The sequence below is a fragment of the Dendrobates tinctorius genome, unplaced genomic scaffold (genome assembly GCF_039654945.1).
Source record: "Dendrobates tinctorius isolate UK_male_01 unplaced genomic scaffold, ASM3965494v1 ptg000028l, whole genome shotgun sequence".
Taxonomy (NCBI): Eukaryota; Metazoa; Chordata; class Amphibia; order Anura; family Dendrobatidae; genus Dendrobates; species Dendrobates tinctorius.
Genome location: NW_027361696.1, coordinates 12730432 through 12752500, shown reverse-complemented (window position 1 = coordinate 12752500; position 22069 = coordinate 12730432). Strand labels below are relative to the sequence as shown.

Below are 22069 nucleotides of genomic sequence, written 5' to 3'. Positions count from 1 at the left end.
CCCCTCCAGTCTATACCATATATATATATATATACACACACACATTCCTGACCCCTCCAGTCTATACCATATATATATATATACACACACACATTCCTGACCCCTCCAGTCTATACCATATATATATATATATACACACACACATTCCTGACCCCTCCAGTCTATACCATATACATACACATTCCTGACCCCTCCAGTCTATACCATATACATACACATTCCTGACCCCTCCAGTCTATACCATATACATACACATTCCTGACCCCTCCAGTCTATACCATATATACACATTCCTGACCCCTCCAGTCTATACCATATATACACATTCCTGACCCCTCCAGTCTATACCATATATACACACACATTCCTGACCCCTCCGGTCTATACTATATATATATATATATATATATACACACACACATTCCTGACCCCTCCAGTCTATACCATATATATACACACACACATTCCTGACCCCTCCGGTCCACGCTGTATATAGCTGCACTCCCTCCCGGCAGGTATATATCAGTATCCCCGCAACCAACGCTCCTCGCTGTATACAGGAGTCCCCCTCTCACCAGAGACTCCGCGGCCGGAATGCCGCTCTCCAGCTCACACAAGGCGCGGAAGTTCTCCAGCTCGAAGTCCTGGTCCACGTCCAGCGAGAAGGTGATCTCCGACAGGTCGCGGCGGACACAGTACACTGTGACCAACATGGCGGCTCCGCTGCGATCGCCCAAACCGACCAGCAACACCGGGGGGCGGGGCCAAGGCGCCACTCATGCGCAGGCGTAGTTTCCGGCGAGGAAGCACTTGATCATCACGTGACTCACAAGACTTCCGCCCTATGAGCTGAGCCTCCCAGTTTCCTCTGCGGCTGCAGGACGGCATGATGGGAGTAGCAACAATGACGGCAGAGCTGGTAACATCAGTACTGGGATAGAAGGTGCTGAGGGCTGCCCCCCTGCTGGGAGACAAGGACGGCAGCTGGCACACAGCCCCATCCACACCCAGTGTACAGGGCTGGAGAGAGGGAGGGGGAAGCAGACCCGAGCTGCGGGTGGATAAGTGTGGAGAAAGGAGGCATACTGAAGGATGCAGAGAGGCGGTGAGACGGAGCACCTGACGGGCGGCGCAGACGACACAGAGGAGAGGGCTACAACCCATTTATTGATCCAAATAACACCCTGAAGTGCCCAAAACTTCACCACACAGGCTCTATGCCCCACAGGAGGGAGCGGCCACCACAGAGCCCCAGCCTCGCTCCTTCCAGAGATAACACAAAAGGAATCAAATGTACAAAATTAACAAAAAAAAAGGAAAAAAAAACCTAAAAATTTACAACCAAAATTTCTCTCATGCGCCTCCTGGGCCAAGGACCGGACTGTGACTGCATCTGTGTTCTGGGGAATTTAGTCCATTTCTTTTAATCTGCTTTTTCTTTCTCCTTCATGTGCAAAAAAACAAAACTGAAGATGAAGAGGCCAAACATCATGGAAAAAGCGCTGGCGTAGTAGGGGAACGCAGAGGGAATAAATCGCTCATACTGGGTGTGCTGCAGCGGTCGGACAGACACCTGTGGGACAAGAGCAGAGTCAGAGAAGACTCACTATTCTGCTGGTGCAGTCACTGTGTACATACATTACTGATCCTGAGTTACATCCTGTATTATACCCCAGAGCTGCACTCACTATTCTGCTGGTGCAGTCACCCTGTACATACATTACATTACTGATCCTGAGTTACATCCTGTATTATACCCCAGAGCTGCACTCACTATTCTGCTGGTGCAGTCACTGTGTACATACATTACTGATCCTGAGTTACATCCTGTATACCCCAGAGCTGCACTCACTATTCTGCTGGTGCAGTCACTGTGTACATACATTACTGATCCTGAGTTACATCCTGTATTATACCCCAGAGCTGCACTCACTATTCTGCTGGTGCAGTCACTGTGTACATACATTACTGATCCTGAGTTACATCCTGTATTATACCCCAGAACTGCACTCACTATTCTGCTGGTGCAGTCACTGTGTACATACATTACTGATCCCGAGTTGCATCCTGTATTATACTCCAGAGCTGCACTCACTATTCTGCTGGTGCAGTCACTGTGTACATACATTACTGATCCCGAGGTACATCCTCTATTCTGCTGGTACAGTCACTGTGTACATACATTACATCCTGTATTATACTCCAGAGCTGCACTCACTATTCTGCTGGTGCAGTCACTGTATACATACATTACTGACCCTGAGTTACATCCTGTATTATACCCCAGAGCTGCACTCACTATTCTGCTGATGCAGTCACTATGTACATACATTACTGATCCTGAGTTACATCCTGTATTATACTCCAGAGCTGCACTCACGATTCCGCTGGTGCAGTCACTGTGCACACTGGAGTACTGTGCAGTTCTCACCTGGGTGGCTGAGTACAGGTGAGTATATCCCAGTCTGTTATAATCTACTTTGAACTGGAACACACCATACACATCTGGAAGCTTGAACTGAACGCTGTACTTCCCACCTGTATGAGGAGAATTTTAAGATGTGCAATGTGACAACAGCAGGGCATTGGGGTGGAGGGGTGGGGCATCCGACAAAAAACTCACCATTCTTCTTCAGGAAGGTCCGGACAAATGGATCTATGCGGACAAATTCCAGCTGAATGTCGTCTCCATCAAAAGGAATCCACTTTCCGTCTGAAAGTTTCTCGATCACGACGCTGTACTCCTAAGGAGAGAAGAATGGATCAGGATCTGGTGCAGGAGTCACACGTTGGGACCCATGAAAATAATAACTCCTATAGAAATCAATTAGGCCACGGCAGATACTAGCAGGCAATAGTAGGTGTCATGGAATCCTATTTTGCGATTACACTTTCCAGTTCCGGTTAGGAACTTGCAGCTCTCTGGTGCCCCTTTACCCTCAGGTCAGTCAGGGAACTACACCTAGGATAAGTAGTCGCCAGAAAGGCTGCCTTGCCGTATACTGGCTATTGGGCACTCTGCAGGGAGGGCGGTATGTATATCCCCCAGCCCCAGGGCGGGTTATACATATATATAAACCTCCGTTCCATCACTGCCAGGGTCTCCCAACTCCCCAGAACACTTTGCTGCCACCAGCTCCTCATTTGACATTAAAACCAGTAATCGGGTCAGGAGCCAATCCACAGAGTAACGTAATTTAGTGTGGAGGTCGTGGCGGTTCGTTTCTAGAGCAAGGAAATCGAAACTAGTAAATTTTATAGATTTACTCCAGAAAATATAGGCAGTGTTTACAAAAATATAAGAGATGTTCCAAAAAAAGGACAAAATACAGTATATACAGACAGTTACAAAATAAAAGGGATTAAAATATGAGGCTTACACAGCTCAGTCCCTGGCAGGCCATGTGGAGGAGGAGGGGAGTTCCCGGTGACAAAGATTCAGTCCACAGCATGGATGGTAGAAAGCTGTCTCCAGGTCTGAGCAATAGCCTCACTGAGCCTTCTAGCCTCATGCCTTTTCTTTGCTGACCTCACTGGGTAGGTGAAGCCAAGGAGTGTACTCCCTTTTTAAAGTTACTAAAAGCTTATAAGTGCCAAAACTCTGTCTGCAAGGCGCCAAGAGTGACTACAGGAGTATTATATGTTTTCTCACCAAATTATCTTTCATTTAAGACCGAGCATGCAGTGTCTGAGAGGTACGAGAGAGCAGAAATCCGTTTTTCAATTTCTGGCGGCCGCACAAGCTTCAAAACCCACCTGTGGATAGCTTTGATTACGCCGATTCCAAAAAATTCCTGCCTCTATGATTATTCCATGTTATTATATAGGAGTTTGAATGGACAAAGGAACGTGCTCTGAACTGGATTTACCTGGTCAAAAGCCACCTTCCCGAGGGAGGGGGGGGAAAGAGTGGGATAGAATTACACACAGGCAGGGGGAGAGAGATCTGCACATGAGAAGCTTAGTGTGACACTGCACAAACGTGATGGGGGAGGGGCAGCATGAGCTCTGGAAGTGTACATAGAATTTTAACATTCATATTTTCCTGACAGTAGGGTCTGAGCAGCTGTGCACTAAGGGATCATCCTTACCACAAGGTCAGTGATGGTGTAAGCGCTTGGTGGTTGGGCTTCTCCAACGCGGTGGTGAGACACCGCTCCGACCCTCAGCACGCCCTCCTCCTTAAATACCCACTGCGACAAGGCGACTGCCAGCTCATAGTTCCCGGTCTTTGGAAATCTGAATCAGGAAAGCAGAATAGAGTCATGAAAATAACTGGTGAGGTCACAGTCACGTAACTGTCAACCGCTATAACATGGGTGTGCATGATGGTGGGTCGCACCTGGTGGAGCCAGGAGCTGCTTTCTGCACGGCAGAATTAAAGAAAGCGTCACTGAAGAAATCCATCGAGCCGCTGAAGACCACGCGGGCATTATTCCTGGCCTGCAGCCCTGCAATCAGGAGGGTGTTCTTTCCAACTGCATGAGGATACTGTGCAACAGAAAGAGGGATACCAGACGTCAACCTGGGGAGAGGATCTGTGTACAGATTCCTACCGACTTCAGAGGGTGATGGAAGGACAATCACCCCCATCTGACTCACCTGGGTGATGGGTTTATCAGGGAAGAAGGAGTAGGATGTGGAGGATCCGGTGAGGATGTCCAGGACCAGAGGGTTGTCCGGATCGGCCACCATACTGTACAGAATACCAGGACAACCATTATTATATGCAGATCCCAGCTCAACCAAATGACAGAGCGGACAACGGGCACTTACCCCACGCCTCTGAACAGGATGGGGTTCAGGGCAGTTTTCCCCACAATAGTTGGGGCCTTCAGCAGGTTTTCCGGGTCAGCTACGATCATTGTATGCTGCAGGGATTATATTAAGGCACAGTGTAGCGAGGAAGGTGGTCAGAGAATCGGCAGATCCCAGGTCAGACCCCACACCCCCCCATCACCCACCTGGCCAGGGTCTAACACATCATAGTTGTGGTGGTCAATAACAGACGTTTTCTCTTCATCAAACTCAATACCACATTCACTTCCCAACTCACGGAGCGGATCCCCTGTCAGCAAAAACACAAGATAGGAGCGCACAGAAAGAGTCGGCTAGAGAAGGAGCGTGCCCTCCATTGGGGGTTGTTTCCTTCATCAGGACGAAAGGTTGCATTGGACGGACTTGTATCTCTATAGACAGTACGGCATAAGCTGCCGTCCCCCAATGCTGGAACCGGGCAACATCTTACCTATGTCAGAGCTAGCCGCCACCAGCACGCTGCCACCGCCATCTATGAAGGAGCTGATGGTCTCCACATTAATGTTCCCCCCAAAATCTGCAGGAAGAAGACAAGACATTATAGATGGCGCAAGACTGTGCACCTGGAATCCTGAGCCTGTGAGAGGCAGCAGTGAGTGGCACATCACCCAGGATGGCCCCCAGGTATGTCAGGGACTTCACAAACCTTCCACCGATGGAGAGAAGATGATGAGGTTATCGTACAGGAACTCTCCGTACTTTATCAAGGACAGGCTGGGGTCGTCTGCCGTCTTAAAAGAAAGGTCAAAACTGCGATCTGTAACCAAGGGGACAATGATTGGTACAAGGAGCGATAGGAGTAACACAGGACTCTGGAGAGGCGAGCGAGATCCCCACCTTATACGCAATCCCCCCCCATATCTGATGTGGACACTGCAGGCTGGTGAAGGTGAGACTACCACATTCTACATACCCCCCTCATGTCTGATGTGGACACGGCAGAATGGTGAGGAGAGACATTGCACGAGAGGCTGGACACCAATAAAAAGTACACAGTTAAGGGGGTTGTGTATATTTGCTCTCAGCTCCACGGTCTACCCTGCAGCAGCTCTTCTACCTCCCGTATTCTGTGGGTTGTCATTTCTGTATGGGATGGAGCCCAGCAGACACCCTGGAGGAACCCTGCATGTGTCCTATTTTCAAGGACCGGGCATGGAGCGCCGGCCTTGAGAAAACCACCGAGTCTCTCCAAGTATTGCAGAAATACAAGCAGAACCTTCACTTCAGTGAGAGAAGAGCTGCTGAAGGATAAAGCACAGAGGTGAGATGATGAATAACAGCCCAATCGGTCAATAGAGCAGAGCCACGTGTGATGGGGGTCTCATGTCCAAGCTGTTGATCCTCGGCGTCTCGTGTTCGAGTCTCACAGGAGATTCACAAATATGGCCGAAGACATGGGACAGAGATTGGCAGATGCCACTTGTCATCAGACCTGTGCAGTTGAGGCCTCCGGATGTATGGTCATTACTGGAGACATCGTGGGCAGAGACCATGGACACTGGGCGGGCTGATACCTGACCCGCCTGGTAGAACAGATTGGCAGATCATGGAGCATTCCCAGGGCTGCCCTCCTGACCCCTCAGACAAGGGGCACAGGGATGCCTTTAGCCCAGCTCTGCGCTCCCCATGATGGGTACAGAGGAGTCTCTGCAGCCCTGAGGATCAGTGACCTACAGCCTGAGCTCTGTACTTCTCGGCCACTGCTGACACAATACAGATGTGGCGGTTACCTAGGTAACTAACAGTACCGTAGAGAACTCTGCACTCCTCAGCCACTGCTGACACTTTGCAGAGGCTGACAGTTACCTATGTAATGAGCAGTACAGTACAGCCTAAGCCCTGTGCTCCTCAGTCACTGCTGATACTCTGCAGAGGCGGACGGTTACCTAGGTGACTAGTACAGGAGAGCCCTCCATTCCTCGGCCACTGCTGACACTGCAGAGGCGAATGGTTACCTAGGTAACCAGCAGAACAGTACAGATGAGCCTTGTAACCCCGAAAACAGGGGGCAGACCTCTGCCCTGTCACCATTCATACCTTCCTGCTCGCACAGCTGAGGGGCCGCCACAGTCGCCTCTTGCCCGGTGCTGCTGACACACTGACACGGCCCCTCACCTGTGCGAGCTGCACACAGTACAATGGCGCCTGGCTCTCACCGCTCAGACTGCGGAAGAACAGGGAGTGCGTCTCCCGCAGGTTGATGTTCTCCAGCAGGACCAGAGTGCGAGGTCCGGCAGAAGCCCCGTGGCTCAACAGCAGCAGAGCGGCCAGGAGCAGCAGCGCGGAGAACAGGGGAGCAGCCATCATTCCCGGTCCTGAGAGGCCTCCTCCACGTCACCGGAAGTGCCAAGTAGCTGTCCAATCACACCGCGCCACCACTGTTAACTCCACGTCACGTGACCGACGCCCTCCTGTTACTGTCGCCATCTTTTTTGCGGGTACTGGGACGTCTGTTTCCTGGTCTTACATTTGGTTAGTGTACGCATGTGTAAAGGATCAGGTTTGCTCTAAACCAATCAGTGAACATTACATAGCGTCACGTGATGGATTTAGAAAAGCGCTGGAAATCTGAGGTGATTGAAGCTGTGTATCTTTCCAGGCCTCAAGGAAACCGCAGTTCTCACCCAGCGCTCACAACCCCGAGCAGGTGAATGTAGGTGTAATAAGGAGGTGCACAGCTGCTATCATGGCAGTCGTGAATTACAGTACAACCCCTAACATGGCGGACACTAGAGCAATTCTCCCAACTTTTTAAGAAGGGAAAGAGGGATAAAGGCAAATTTTAGGCCACTTCCCCGACCACCCCCATTTCACAACTAGTCGCACATGTCTACTCCCCAACCACACCCATTTAGTATTATGGCACAGTGGCTGGTACTGAGGGCACAGTGGCTGGCATTATGGGCACAGTGGCTGGTACTGAGGAAAAGAAAGAACAGAGAGAAAGAAAGAAAACAGAGAAAGAAACAGAACGAAAGAGAAGAAAGAACAGAGAGAAAGAAAAGGGGACAGAAAAAAGAACAGAAATAAAGAGGGGAAAGAAAGAGAACAGAGAAAGAAAGGAAGAACAGAGAAAGAAAAAGAATAGAGCGAAAGAGAAAGAAAAGAGGGTAAAAAAAAGAACAGAGAGATAGAAAGAGGGGAAAGGAAAAAAGAAAGTGGACAGAAAAAAAGAACAGAAAAAAAGAAAGGGGAAAGAAAGAACAGAGAGAGAGAATGAAATGAAAGAAAGAACAGAGAAAGAAAGAATGAGCGGAAAAAAAGAACACAGAGAAAGTGAAAGAAAGAACAGAGAGAGAAAGAGAAAAGGAAGAACAGAGAGAAAGGGGAAAGAGAACAGAGAGAAAGAAAGAACAGAGAGAGAAAGGGGAAAGAAAGAAGCAGAGTGAAAGAAAGAAAAAAATTAGAGAAAGAAAGAACAGAGAGGGTAAGAAAGAAAGAACAGAGAAAGATTCTATAAAGATACTATAGCAGCCTGGCTCCCATTGTAGTGCCCACCTGAGCCTCCTGGTGCAGGACATATCATTATCTGGTCGCATGGCCGACATCCCCAATTTCAAGGTGATCCCGCTGTCCGCACTGTCGGAGGACACAGTGATGGATCTGAAGCATTCCCTGAAGTGCCTCCATGGTTCCGTCACAATCTCTTCCCGAAATTACCTAATTTCCTGTCAGCTTCTAGCACGTCACTTCCGGTGGAACGTCACATGCGAATTTAAAAGTGCTCCTCGGGGGCTCCGCCGTGTACTCCTGTGTCAGCGGGAAAAGTAAGCTCTCGGCCGGGGCAGACTCTCTCAAAATCGGGACTGTCCCGCTGGATCCGGGACGGTTGGGAGGTATGAATGCTCCCCATCATACACTTTGTACATGCATGGCTCCGCACACCTCATACACACACGGTTCCGCTTTGTATGCCTCGTACACACACGGCTCCGCTCCGTACACCTTGCGCACACACGGCTCCACTCAGTACACATATGGCTCCACTCCGTAAACCTTGTACACATGCTGCTTTGCTCCGTACACCTTGTACACACGCGGCCACACTCTGTACACCTTGTACACACATAGCTCCACTCCTTAAACCTTGTACACATGAGGCTTTGCTCCATACACCTCATACACACGCGGCTCCGCTCCATACACACGCGGCTCCACTCCGTACACCCTGTACACCCACGACTCTTCTCTGCTCCGTACACACAGGGCTCCGTTTTGTACGCCCCGTACACACACGGCTCCGCTCCGTACACTGTCCCGCTAGAGTCGGGATGGTTGGGAGGTATGCTAGAGACCTGCCCATGTTAACCGTTCATGTCCCTTCATCCACTCCTGATAAGGCGGTACATATCTGTGAGCAGCTGCTCGTCCTCTGCTCCTGATGAGGGGGCACGTTTCTGTGAGGAGCCACTCATCCCTGCTCTTGATGAGGTGGCACGTGTCTGTGGGGAGCCCCTCATCCCCTGCTACTGATAAGGTGGCACAAGTCATTGAGGAGCTGCTCATCCCCTGCTCCTGTTGCCAACGTTAAGTGAAGGAAGAGCCAGTATATGAGTGCTGCTCCGAGGGCCGTGATGCTCATTTTTTTTTTTAAATTGGACATACAGGTGCTTCTCACAAAATTAGAATATCATCAAAAAGTTAACTTATTTCAGTTCTTCAATACAAAAGTGAAACTCATATTATATAACGTCATTACAAACAGAGTGGTCTATTTCTGTTAATGTTAATTATTATGGCTTACAGCCAATGGAAATCCCCAAAAGTCATTATCTCAGTAAATTAGAATACTTTATAACACCAGCTTGAAAAATGATTGTAAAATCTGAAATGTTGTCCTACTGAAATGTACGTTCAGTAAATGCACTCAATACTTGGTTGGGGCTCCTTTGGCATCAATTACTGCATCTATGCGGCGTGGCATGGAGGCGATCAGCCTGTGGCACTGCTGAGGTGTTATGGAAGCCCAGGTTGCTTTGATAGCAGCCTTCAGCTCGTCTGCATTGTTGGGTCTGGTGTCTCTCATCTTCTTGACAATATCAGGCGAGTTTGCTGGCCAATCAAGCTCAGTGATTCTGCTGTTTGTAAACCAGGTATTGGTACTTTTGGCAGTGTGGACAGGCGCCAAGTCCTGCTGGAGAATGGAATTTACATCTTCAAAAAGCTTGTCGGCAGAGGGAAGCATGAAGTGCTCTAAAATGTCCTGGTCGACAGCTGCGCTGACTTTGGTCTTGATAAAATATAGTGGACCTACACCAGCAGATAACATGGCTCCCCAAACCATCACTGATTGTGGAAACTTCACACTAGACCTCAAGCAGCTTGGATTGTGGCCTCTCCTCCAGACTCTGGGACCTTGATTTCCAAATGAAATGCAAAATTTACTTTCATCTGAAAACACCTTGGACCACTGAGCAACAGTCCAGTTCTTTTTCTCCTAGGCCCAGGTAAGACGCTTCTAGCGTTGTTTATTGGTCATGAGTGGCTTGGCACGAGGAATGTGACACTTGTAGCCCATGTCCTGGATACATCTGTGTGGTGGCTCTTGAAGCAATAACTCCAGCAGCAGTCCACCCCTTGTGAATCTCCCCAAAATTTTTGCATGGCCTTTTCTTAACAATCCTTTCAAGGCTGCGGTTATCCCGGTGGTTTGTGCACCTTTTTCTACCAAACTTTTTCCTTCCACTCAACTTTCCCCTTCACGACCTGTGACACAGCGTATGCGTCATGAAAGTCGGTGCCAATCCGACCCATGACGCATACCCTGTGTCATGACTTCAAAGCCCCCCTGCGGGTCGAGTGACCGGGGTCAATGAAAGGTCACCTGACCCGCAGATACAGGGGGCTTTGTAATTCACCACAGGGGGTGTGGCTTCGCCCCCACATGACTACAATCGCTCTGATTGGCTGTTTCACTTTTAACAGCCAATCAGAGCGATAGTAATATTTCAGCAATGAAAATTGATGAAATATTACAATCCAGCCCCTCCCATTCCCTCCCATTCCCTCCGCTCCCCGCCAGCTTCCAATCCCCCCCCTCACCCCCCTGGTATCTCCCGAGTCCCCCTGTCGCTCCTGGTGTCCCGCGGGTCCGGATGATGGGCGCCGCCATCTTGGAAGATGGCGGGCGCATGCGCAGTGCGCCCGCCCGAATCTGCTGGCTGCAGATTCCATTCTTTAATTTTGATCACTCTCACAGTGATCAAAATGAAATAAAAAGTAAATAAACCCCCCGATTATCACCCCCATAGGTAGGCACAACTAATAAAATAAAGAAAATATTTTTATTTTTCCATTAGGGTTAGGGTTGGAAAGAGGGTTAGGGTTAGGATTGGAAAGAGGGTTAGGGTTGGAAATAGGGTTAGGGTTGGAATTAGGGTTAGGGTTAGAATTAGGGTTAGGGTTGGAATTAGGGTTAGGGTTGGAATTAGGGTTAGGCTTGGAATTAGGGATAGGCTTGGAATTAGGGTTAGGCTTGGAATTAGGGTTAGAATTACGGTTAGGGTTGGAATTAGGGTTAGGGTTGGAATTAGGTTTAGGCTTGTGGTTAGGGTTATGGTTAGGGTTGGGATTAGGGTTAGGGGTGTGTTGGGGTTAGGGTTGGGATTAGGGTTAGGGATGTGTTGGGGTTAGGGCTCTGGTTAGGGGTGTGTTAGGGTTAGTGTTGAAGTTAGAATTGATGGGTTTCCACTGTTTAGGCACATCAGGGGGTCTCCAAACGTGACATGGTGCAACCATTGATTCCAGCCAATTTTGCGTTCAAAAAGTCAAACTGTGCTCCCTCCCTTCCAAGCCCCGACGTGTGCCCAAACAGTGGTTTACCCCAACATATGGGGTATCAGCGTACTCAGGAAAAATTGCACAACAACTTTTGGGGACTAATTTCTCCTGTTACCCTTGGGAAAATAAAAAATTGGGGGCTAAAAAATTATTTTTGTGGAAAAAAAATGATTTTTTCATTTTCACGTCTCTGCATTATAAACTTCTGTGAAGCACTTGGGGGTTCAAAGTGCTCACAACACATCTACATAAGTTCCTTGGAAGGTCTAGTTTCCAAAATGGGGTCACTTGTGGAGGGTTTCCACTGTTTAGGCACATTAGGGGCTCTGCAAACGTAATGACGACCGCAGACTATTCCATCAAAGTCTGCATTTCAAAACGTCACTACTTCCATTCCGAGCCCTGACGTGTGCCCAAACAATGGTTCCTCCCCACATATGGGGTACCAGCGTACTCAGGATACACTGGACAACAACTTTTGGTGTCCAATCCAATTTCTCCTGTTACCCTTGTGAAAATAAAAAATTGCGAGCTAAAAAATCATTTTTTGAGGAAAAAAAATGATTTTTTATTTTCATGGCTCTGCATTACAATCTTCTGTGAAGCACTTGGGGGTTCAAGGTGCTCACCACACATCTAGGCAAGTTCCTTATGGGGTCTAGTTTCCAAAATGGGGCCACTTGTGGGGGGTTTCCACAGTTTAGGTACATCAAGGGCTCTGCAAATGTAACATGATGCTCGCAGACCATTCCATCAAAGTGAACATTTCAAAATGTCACTACTTCCCTTTCAAGCTCTGACGTGTGCCCATACAGTGGTCATCCCCCATATATGGGGTATCAGCGTACTCAGGACAAACCTGACAACAACCTTTGGGGTCGAATTTATCCTGTTACCCTTGTGAAAAAAAAAATGCGGGCTAAAAATCATTTTTTTTTGAGGAAAAAAAAAATGATTTTTTTATTTTCATGGCTCTGAGTTATAAACTTCTGTGAAGCACTTGGGGGTTCAAGGTGCTCACCACACATCTAGATAAGTTCCTTGGGGGGGTCTAGTTTCCAAAATGAGGTCACATGTGGGGGGTTTCCACTGTTTAGGCACACAGGGGCTCTGCAAATGTAACATGACACCCGCAGACCATGCCATCAAAGTCAGCATTTCAAAATGTCACTACTTCCCTTCCGAGCCCCGACGTGTGCCCAAACAGTGGTTCCCCCACATACAGGGTACCAGCGTACTCAGGACAAACTGTACAACAACTTTTGGGGTCCAATTTATCCTGTTACCCTTGTGAAAAAAAATTGCGGGCTAAAAATCATTTATTTTGAGGGAAAAAAAGATTTTTTATTTTCACGGCTCTGTGTTATAAACTTCTGTGAAGCACTTGGGGGTCCAAGGTGCTCACCACACATCTAGATAAGTTCCTTGGGGGGTATAGCTTCCAAAATGAGGTCACATGTGGGGGGGTTTCTACTGTTTAGGCACACAGGGGCTCTGCAAATGTAACATGACGCCCGCAGACCATGCCATCAAAGTCAGCAATTGAAAATGTCACTACTTCCCCGCTGAGCCCCGACGTGTGCCCAAACAGTGGTTCCCCCCCCACATATGGGGTACCAGCGTACTCAGGACAAACTGTACAGCAACTTTTGGGGTCCAATTTCTCCTGTAACCCTTGTGAAAATAAAAAATTGCGGACTAAAAAATATTTTTTTTAGGAAAAAAAAATATTTTTTATTTTAACGGCTCTGCGTTATAAACTTCTGTGAAGCACCTGGGGGTTCAAAGTGCTCACTATGCATCTAGATAAGTTCCTTAGGGGGTCTAGTTTCCAAAATGGGGTCATTTGTGGGGGAGCTCCAAAGTTTAGGCACACAGGGGATCTCCAAACACGACATGGTGTCCGCTAACGATTGGAGCTAATTTTCATTCCAAAAAGTCAAATGGTGCTCCTTCCCTTCTGAGCCCTGCCGTGCGCCTAAACAGTGGTTCCCCCTCACATATGGGGTACCAGCGTACTCAGGACAAACTGGACAACAACTTTTGTGGTCCAATTTCTCCTGTTACCCTTGTAAAAATAAAAAATAGCGTGCTAAAAAATCATTTTTGAGGAAAAAAAAATGATTTTTTATTTTCACTCCTCTACGTTATAAACTTTTGTGAAGCACTTGGGTTTTCAAAGTGCTCACTACACATCTATATAAGTTCCTTAAGGGTTCTAGTTTCCAAAATGGGGTCACTTGGCACACGGGCTCTCCAAACGCGACATGGTGTCCGATAACGATTGGAGTTAATTTTCCATTCAAAAAGTCAAATGGTGCTCCTTCTGGGCCCTGCCGTGCGCCCAAACAGTGGTTTATGACCACATATGAGGTATTGGTGTACTCAGGAGAAATTGCCCAACAAATTTTAGGATCCATTTTATCCTGTTGCCCATGTGAAAATGAAAAAACTGAGGCTAAAAGATAATTTTTGTGAAAAAAAAGTACTTTTTTTTTTACGGATCAATTTGTGAAGCACCTGGGGGTTCAAAGTGATCACTATGCATATAGATAAGTTCCTTGGGGGTGTCTAGTTTCCAAAATGGGGTCACTTGTGGGGAAGCTCCAGTGTTTAGGCACACAGCGACTCTCCAAACGCGACATAGCAAGCGCTAAATATTCCAGCATATTTTCCATTCAAAAAGTCAAATGTGCTCCTTCCCTTCTGAGTCCTGCCGTGCGCCCAAACAGTGGTTTATGACCACATATGAGGTATCGGTGTACTCAGGAGAAATTGGCCAACACATTTTAGTATCCATTTTATCCTGTTGCCCATGTGAAAATGAAAAAAATGATGCTAAAATAAAATTTGTGTTGGAAAAAATAAAATGTCCATTTTCTTCCTTCCACATTGCTTTAGTTCCTGTGAAGCGCCTGAAAGGTTAATAATCTTCTAGAGTGTAGTTTTGAGTAGCTTGAGGGGTGCAGTTTTTAGAATGGTGTCACTTTTGGGTATTTTCTGCCATATAGACCCCTCAAAGTGACTTCAAATCTGAGGTGGTCCCTATAAAAAATGGTTTTGTAAATTTTGTTGTAAACATGAGAAATCGCTGGTCAACTTTTAACCCTTATAGCTTCCTAACAAAAAAAAAAATTGTTTCCAAAATTGTGCTGATATAAAGTAGACATGTGGGAAATCTTATTTAGTAACTATTTTGTGTCACATAACTCTCTGGTTTAACAGAATAACAATTCAAAATTTGAAAATTGCGAAATTTTCAAAATTTTCGCCAAATTTCTGATTTTTTCACAAATAAACACAAAAATGATCAACCTAAATTTACCACTAACATGAAGCCCAATATGTCACGAAAAAACAATCTCAGAATCCCTGGGATGCGTTGAAGCGTTCCTGAGTTATTACCTCATAAAGGAACACTGGTTAGAATTTCAAAAAATGGCCAGGTCATTAAGGTCAAAATAGGCTGGGTCATGAAGGGGTTAATATGCTTGAATACAGCACTCTGTGACCTTGCCATCTTCTTTAGCAATGACCTTTTGTGGCTTGCCCTCCTTGTGGAGTGTGTCAATGACTGCCTTCTGGACATCGGTAAAGTCAGCAGTCTTCCCCATAATTGTGGAGCCTAGTGAAACAGACTAAGGGACCTTTTTAAACGCTTAGGGAGCCTTTGCAGGTGATTTTTGTTAATTCTTCTAACTTAATGAGATAATGACTTTTGGGTTTTCATTGGCTGTAAGCCATAATCATCAACATTAACAGAAATAAACACTTGAAATTCATCACTCTGTTTGTAATGACTCTATATAATATATGAGTTTCACTTTTTGTATTGAAGAACTGAAATAAATTAACTTTTTGATGATATTCTAATTTTGTGAGAAGGACCTGTATCATGTTACTTCTTTCAGCATTTTTTATAGGAAAGCTTATAACAAATCACCAATATAAAAAAAACCCTGCAAAAGTGAAAACACGACACAGACAGAAGACGCTGCTCATGGTGGAATTTATATCTGACTATTGGCGAACGTTGGCTGAGTCGTTTATAGAAATTGTTTGAAGCCTTGGCGTTTACCACTAGTTCCTTGTATGCGTTTTTTCATGTGTTCCCCCAGCTATCTATAGAGAGGCCTGTGGAGCGTCTGTGATGCTTTTACATATTTTTGGCCATCGCCAGCTTCTGGGATCACGTGTTCACGGCTGCATCGCAGGAGACGACCACCATCATTCATTGTGCGGTCTGACCGCTAAGCGGACATGACTACAGCCTGATAGATTTGGAGCTCTGGTCCATGTAGAAAGTCGCTCATATGCGCGAACACATTCACTAAGAGTAGTCAGTATTGCATATTGATATACATTGATATAAAACCTTTCTACATTTATTATTGACCTCTAGCTGCAACTGATGTTGTCTATAGGTTGTGGACCTAATTGCTGGGCGTATAGTGTAGGGAGTGATACGAGTCTCTATAAGGAGGTTTACTGTCCTTTCCACTCTTCACCCCTTATTATTATATTTTTAGCTGTTCTTCTCACCAATTGTTTATTGTACTATTATATGTATTAATATTGTTGCTAATAAATTTTGATACTTTTTTCTCCTATTCTAGTCTTTTTTGGGTTTCTTATATGATACTCGTTTGCAAATACATACGATCCATATTTTGTTATTTGCAGACACCCATGTCTGCTTTTGGTAATATATACCATACACAGTCATGAAGTATGAAGACTTGGTTTCTCAGCTATATCTTTCCTCCACCAAATATAACATCTCTATCTCTAGATTATGTATAATACTTCGCTATTAATGTGACATTTATCTCCAAGCGACAAATCCCGATCTGTGTGAATATCCGACGCCATGTATGCCGGCAGCGGCCACTCCATGTGACTGTGCCACATATAACACAAGGTGCAAGGCCACCAACAATCGGCAACGCCGTGAATATCGGCATTGCAGTCCCTATACTATAACTAATGAGTTGTCTTATTTGTTCTTACATTATCGGCTTGTTCAGCTCCTGAGTCACAAAATCAGATTCCTGCCTTCATTTCTCACACATGACCATCAATGTGATTTGCTGCTGTGGGCGCCACTGTCTTTCCTCACCGCTCCATACTTATCTCTGATGTGGGGCTGCAAAACCTGGATGAATCATGTGAGGGCCACAGGATGCTGCGTGTCAGATGACAAAGATCGCAGTGGCGCATTGAATCCAATGATCGTCACCAAGCAGCACACTGCAGCTCCGACTTTCAAAAATCCAAAGCCAGTGCATGTCTGGTCCACGGTTAACCGTCTCCGGTGGTTTTACCCTCACACATCCAATGTGAGAACTGTCATGATCCAGACCGGGTTTTCCTGTCTCTCCTTTTCCTGGTCTGGTCATGTCAGGGGTTATCTTTTCTCTGCCTCGTTCTGGTGTCAGGTCTGATATTTCTCTGCACTGCATCCTGCAGGCAGTGTCAGTTACATTTCCTGCCTATGGCATGAGTAGCTGACTCTGGTGATACCCTGATTTGTCCTGCTGTGTTTTGCTGACTTTGCTCGTGTCTGTTCATTCCTCTTCTTCCCGCCCCGACTCAGTGTTTCCCTTCGTGTTTGGACTACCCGGTACTCGACTCTGCTTTGGCTCTGACCTGACCCTGTCTCTTGCTTCTGGTACTTCTGCTTCTGACCGGTACTGACCTTTTTGGCGTTCCTCTGACTCTGTGTTTGGTATTCCCCTTGGTACTATGCTACTCTCTGGTATCGTCCCAGCTTGTCTGACTATTCTGCTGTCACCTGGTGGTAGCCTTGCTGCAATGCTGCTGGCCTGCTCTGAGCAGAATTTCAGTCTTCCCTCCACTCTGGTGCCATCTTTTGGAGCTTGCATTTACCTGCAGAGCTTAAGCGTGACAAGAACTCTGTGAGTTGGCTGCTTTAAAGGGGTTGTTCACTACACTGCACAGCACCTTCCAAGACTGGCATTGTGTCCCTTGTCATCATGTCACATGACCACTACACCTCCGACCTGCCCCGTAATAATATCACATGACCACCGGAAGACACCGCACTGACATCGCTGGTGTGTGTGCGCTATTTTTTTTCTCTTTTACCTCTTTTACACGTGGCACCTAAGCATTTCTGACGGGGTGTGCAGTAGTGGACAAACACTGTAAAATAGTCAAACATACAACAAACTTGTTTTGCCACACCATTCGCCTCCGGCCGGGACCTCCGTGGGATGGATGGGGCCTGGACTTCCTCAGGGGTGGCTGGGGCCCACTCTTCCGCAGGGATGGCTGGGGCCAACTCTTCCACAAGGGTGGCTGGGGCTGACTCTTTCGCAAGGGTGGCTGGGGCCGGGACTTCCGCAAGGGAGGCTCGGGACGGGAATTCTGCAGGGGTGGATGGGGCCGGGTCTTCCGCAGGGGTGGATGGGGCCAGGATCTCACAGTCATGCTCGCATTGCAGCAGCATCGGCTATAATGGCATCTGTAGAGTCTTGTTATATAGTGGATATTTTTATGATTATTGCAGATTGGATGCATTGTTGTTCCCAGCGCTTGCATTGCTGTTGTATGCAATATTGCAATGTGGCGACATAAAATGTTGCACTTTCTTTAGAGGTGTATTTGCACATAAATCGTAATTCACATATCACATGCAACTTGCAGCGCCGTCTCCCCGTGACGCTGCAGTCTATGCGACACTCCATCTCTGGTGGCCAGAAAGAATTTGTCCTAATTCACATTGTCCTTCGTGAAGTTCTATCTCTCCCCCATGTGTTATACATGGGGTGTCACACAGTGTGCATCCGGGCAGTGCAGAAGCACCTCCTCCGTCATTCTGAGGGTCCCAGGTCTCCCACAAGGTTTCAGAAAGTCTCAGTATTCGTGTGGCTTTTGCTTTTCTTGCGCTTGGTTTTGGCAGATGAGGAGGGGATCTCCAGGGACTCAAGTCTAAATGGTCGGGGTAGGGGTACATCCAGGGATTGAACCGGGGACACGGCGTTAAGACTGGCAGACATGGTGGAAGGCGATGTGGTGAGTGGAGAGCTGTACGCCGGGGCATTGCTGTGCAGAGCTGCAGGGAGGGCAAATAAGTGACGTAAATATGAAATACAGCCATGGTGGGTGTGCCGGACACACTGGGGGGCTGTGGGTGAATATATCGGTGACACGCGGGGCCCCTCAGCTGCACAGGAGACAGTGTCACCCCTTTCTGAGCGCATCATTAGTCAAGTTCAATAAAACAGCCACAATTTGCACTAAAACCATGTGGATTTATGTACTTTCTAGAAAGTAAAGTCTGGGAAATCTCCGGCTGTTGTGGTCATTGTGGAGTAAAATAAGTCTGCTGTATGATTGTCACAGCATCAACTCCGATGTACTGCCCCGTTGTGACCCCCTTGTGTTATCCCTGATGTGCTGCACCATTGTGACCCCCCTTTGTGCTATTACCCATGTGCCAGCCCCGTTGTGACCCCTTTGTGTTATCCCTGATGTACTGTCCCAATGTGCTGCTCCGATGCGACCCTCCCCCCTTGTGTTATCCCGGGCTGCTATCCCGATTGTGACACCTTGTGCTATCTCTGATGTGCCACCCCAATGTCCTATGTTGGGGGCAGACCATCACAGATATGAGTGCTCACCCAGGCTCTTCATCGGATCGCTGCTGAGGATTTGGCTTGCACGCTTAGACTTGAAGTAGTTGCTGGCGAGGTTTTCGCTGTCGCTCTTGCAGAGCATGGCCTTGTACCGGTCTTCCCCCTGATGAGAGCATTAAATTTGGGCTTTAGTAAGGCTGCAGTAGATATCGGCGATGTGTGCAGTGGCGATGTTTTCCATTGCAGCCAATTCGAACCACTGAAAACTATCAGTCCATATAGAATTGCTGCAAGCTGGACCCTGCACAGCACACAGGGGGTCCCTATATTCTGAGTGCGCTGCCGCCACAACAAGATTCTCAACACACTGGCATGATGCTGATGATGAGTCTACATGGCCGTCTCACGTTGTTCGTGCTCGGGTTGCAGTAAACTGAACCTTCCTCACAGGTAAACATGCGGCTGTCAGGTCGTGTGTACTATTACGTGGTGGCTATTCACACATATGGCCGTCAATGTGATCTAAGGAGAGCTGGAGTCTCTCAAAACCAGCAGCTGGGCTGTGATGTCCTCGTGCCCTAACAGCACATGGACAGGGCTCGACTCGTTGACATCCCATCTAACCGTGGATCTGAGGAGTCGGCTGCTCCAACGGGGGACAAATGCTGCTTTCACCACCACTAATTCTGCTCTTGTTCACACATTTATCTCACGTTCTCCCTCCCCGGGAGTCTGCACCTTATTAGTGCGGTTACCTTGTATGAAGACACGACGTACATGTATGTATGAAGCGCACCGCGTGCGGCTCGTCTGACCACCTACCAGATGGTGCTCTCCATTCTCACGTGATGGCGTCCGCTTAGGTTTGGCTGATGGAAGGCCGGGGGCTGTACAGGGAGCAGAAATAAGACATTAGTATGACATTACATCTGGCATTCGTTCATTTACCAGACCAGATAATATTGTGAACTCCTTGGGGCACATGTAGCTGTTTTACTGTCTGCCATGTATGACGGATGACTACGGGTAGTTTTCCGCTCAGTGACATCATCTGACTACGGCTCAATGGAACAAGGTCTTTGACCTCGGGACTGGGCTAGGACTGGGAACGCTTATTTATCTGTTTCAGCAGTTTTCACTTTGGGGTCATTATGGATCTGGTGTGGAGAATCCCCAGTATAGTACAGCACCCACTAAGCGACGAGACTGACATAATCTCTTCCACACATTGTGGGATTGTCTGCACGTAAATTAACCGGTCACAATGCAGAGCGTGAAATCTGCTTCAAAAGACGCCCCAAACCTGGCATGTGCTACATGTGGACGTTGCTGGGGCTGCTGTCGGAATTCACCTTTTTGAGATTTGGTCCTTTACCCGGACCCATGTGAGCTGTCTGTCACCACTGCCCTTGCTCCTTCTCCAGTGGCATCTGCCTTGTGCCAGGATGGAGCAGACAAACTCTGTATTCTGCCCTGCACTCTGCAAGCGCTAGTAACCTGTGATGAGAGGCGTTTACCTGAGGGGAGACTGGTTTTCTGGATGGTGATTTCGGGAATCTTCCAGCTTCCGCTGTCCTCGTCCCACGATGCCTCCCTCCTGATCTTGTCCAGGTTACTGTAATTGCAGTCTCTCCGGATCAGAGGTTGGATCTGGTCCAGCATCTGCTGAAAGAGGAGCAGGTCCCTTTCCTGACGTCTGATCGTCACTAGGTAATCGTCTCTGTCTCGCTCAAACTCTGAGTGCAGATCTTCAATCTCGATGTCTGCCGCCTTCAGCTGTGGCACAGAAACGGAGAGAGGAGAGAAGACATTCAGGTGCCTCATCTGCAGCACACAGACCCTGAACACCGGCAGCCACAGGAAGCTGCGGCATTAGGGAGCTGTAACGCACTTGCGTTTTCCTGCCAGCATATGTGGACAGCTTACTTTCTTCTGGATCTTCTCTAGATGTTTGCTTTTGGCCTGTAGCTCCTCCTGAATGGACTCATAGACATTCAGCAGCATTCGGTCGCTGCTGTCATCGTCTACATTTTGCAGCGCCTCAATCAGTTCCTTTTTCCGCTCGTCCGCATACTTCTTCCTGCGCTTCTGTTTTTCCTTCAGGTCCTTGTTTTTGGCCTGTTCGCCTCCGACCACCTGCTGCTCCAACATCTGTAACCTAAAAATCATAGCCTCCCTCACAATTAGGATAAAAGTACCTGCCGTTTCCAACAACCTTTGATATTTCATAATGAGATTTCTGAAATTTCTGAATGGGTGAGCTTCCTGTTGTGAGACCCCCACGATCACTGAAATAAATGGGCAGGAACAGTGAGCTGACAGCTATGATTAGCTCCGCTGATATGGACTCATAGAAGGTCTATAGCCCCAAGCATCATCTGTGTTTTTATTGGGGGGGGGTTGTCACTTTTCTTTTTTTTCCCGGTGGTATTTTACTTTTTTTGCACCAAATTCTTAAACAAAAACACAGACGGTTTATGAATTTTGCACAAGATCAAACCTGCTCTTTATTTCTGTATTTTCCCTTTTTGCATCTTTCTAGAGGAAAAAAGCTGAATGATGTATTAACATTTGTGTCACTGTTTCTCTGGTGAAGAAAAAAATCAACTAGGAATTAGGGGACATCTGTGCCAAAATGTGACTTTATAAAAAAAAAGATGCAAATAATCGGCACCAAACATGTGGGTTACCTCGCCCTCCATAGTGAACAGAGGGGCAAAAACAGAAAAAGGATTTCAAAATAGGAGCAGGTTAAAAAAAAATTTAAAACAGGAAAAATTAGACAAAAAATAGGTAATTGTACAAGAAATGACTCTGGCCCCGTAAGTCTGTACACCCCTTCCCCTGCCTCTCTGACAAGAGCCGACTAC

The 22069-nt window shown here is 47.3% G+C and overlaps 3 protein-coding genes across 3 annotated transcripts in view; all 3 read right to left on the bottom strand.

Annotated features, from left to right (window-relative positions):
- Positions 1–830, bottom strand: part of DDI2 (DNA damage inducible 1 homolog 2) — a 29268-nt gene extending 28438 nt beyond the window's left edge. The window contains exon 1 of the mRNA XM_073570194.1: positions 576–830. Coding sequence (XP_073426295.1) covers positions 576–713 — 138 coding nt within the window. The 5' untranslated portion in view covers positions 714–830. The remainder of the gene's footprint in view (positions 1–575) is intronic.
- Positions 831–1148: 318 nt separating this feature from the next.
- Positions 1149–7185, bottom strand: DDOST (dolichyl-diphosphooligosaccharide--protein glycosyltransferase non-catalytic subunit). The gene is made up of 11 exons (XM_073570193.1): positions 6975–7185; positions 5465–5575; positions 5249–5335; positions 4965–5068; positions 4777–4871; positions 4603–4696; positions 4343–4491; positions 4092–4239; positions 2624–2744; positions 2432–2538; positions 1149–1573 (listed from the first exon to the last, which is right to left on the bottom strand). Exons 1-11 carry the CDS (start codon positions 7123–7125, stop codon positions 1424–1426), a joined length of 1317 nt encoding a protein of 438 aa, XP_073426294.1. The 5' UTR covers positions 7126–7185; the 3' UTR covers positions 1149–1423.
- Positions 7186–17676: 10491 nt separating this feature from the next.
- The window catches only part of KIF17 (kinesin family member 17), a 32589-nt gene continuing 28196 nt past the window's right edge, over positions 17677–22069 (bottom strand). The window contains exons 10-14 of the mRNA XM_073570192.1: positions 21126–21357; positions 20717–20975; positions 20022–20086; positions 19245–19362; positions 17677–18676 (exon numbers count right to left, since the gene is read on the bottom strand). Coding sequence (XP_073426293.1) covers positions 18468–18676; positions 19245–19362; positions 20022–20086; positions 20717–20975; positions 21126–21357 — 883 coding nt within the window. The 3' untranslated portion in view covers positions 17677–18467. The remainder of the gene's footprint in view (positions 18677–19244; positions 19363–20021; positions 20087–20716; positions 20976–21125; positions 21358–22069) is intronic.

Excerpts from the sequence above, each read along its gene's own strand:
- DDOST (XM_073570193.1), bottom strand. The coding sequence starts at position 7,125 with ATGATGGCTGCTCCCCTGTTCTCCGCGCTGCTGCTCCTGGCCGCTCTG. Across the intron at positions 2,745-4,091 it reads ACACCATCACTGACCTTGTG|GAGTACAGCGTCGTGATCGA; the intron begins GTAAGGATGATC and ends TTCTCTCCTTAG. Across the intron at positions 2,539-2,623 it reads GACCTTCCTGAAGAAGAATG|GTGGGAAGTACAGCGTTCAG; the intron begins GTGAGTTTTTTG and ends CTCCTCATACAG.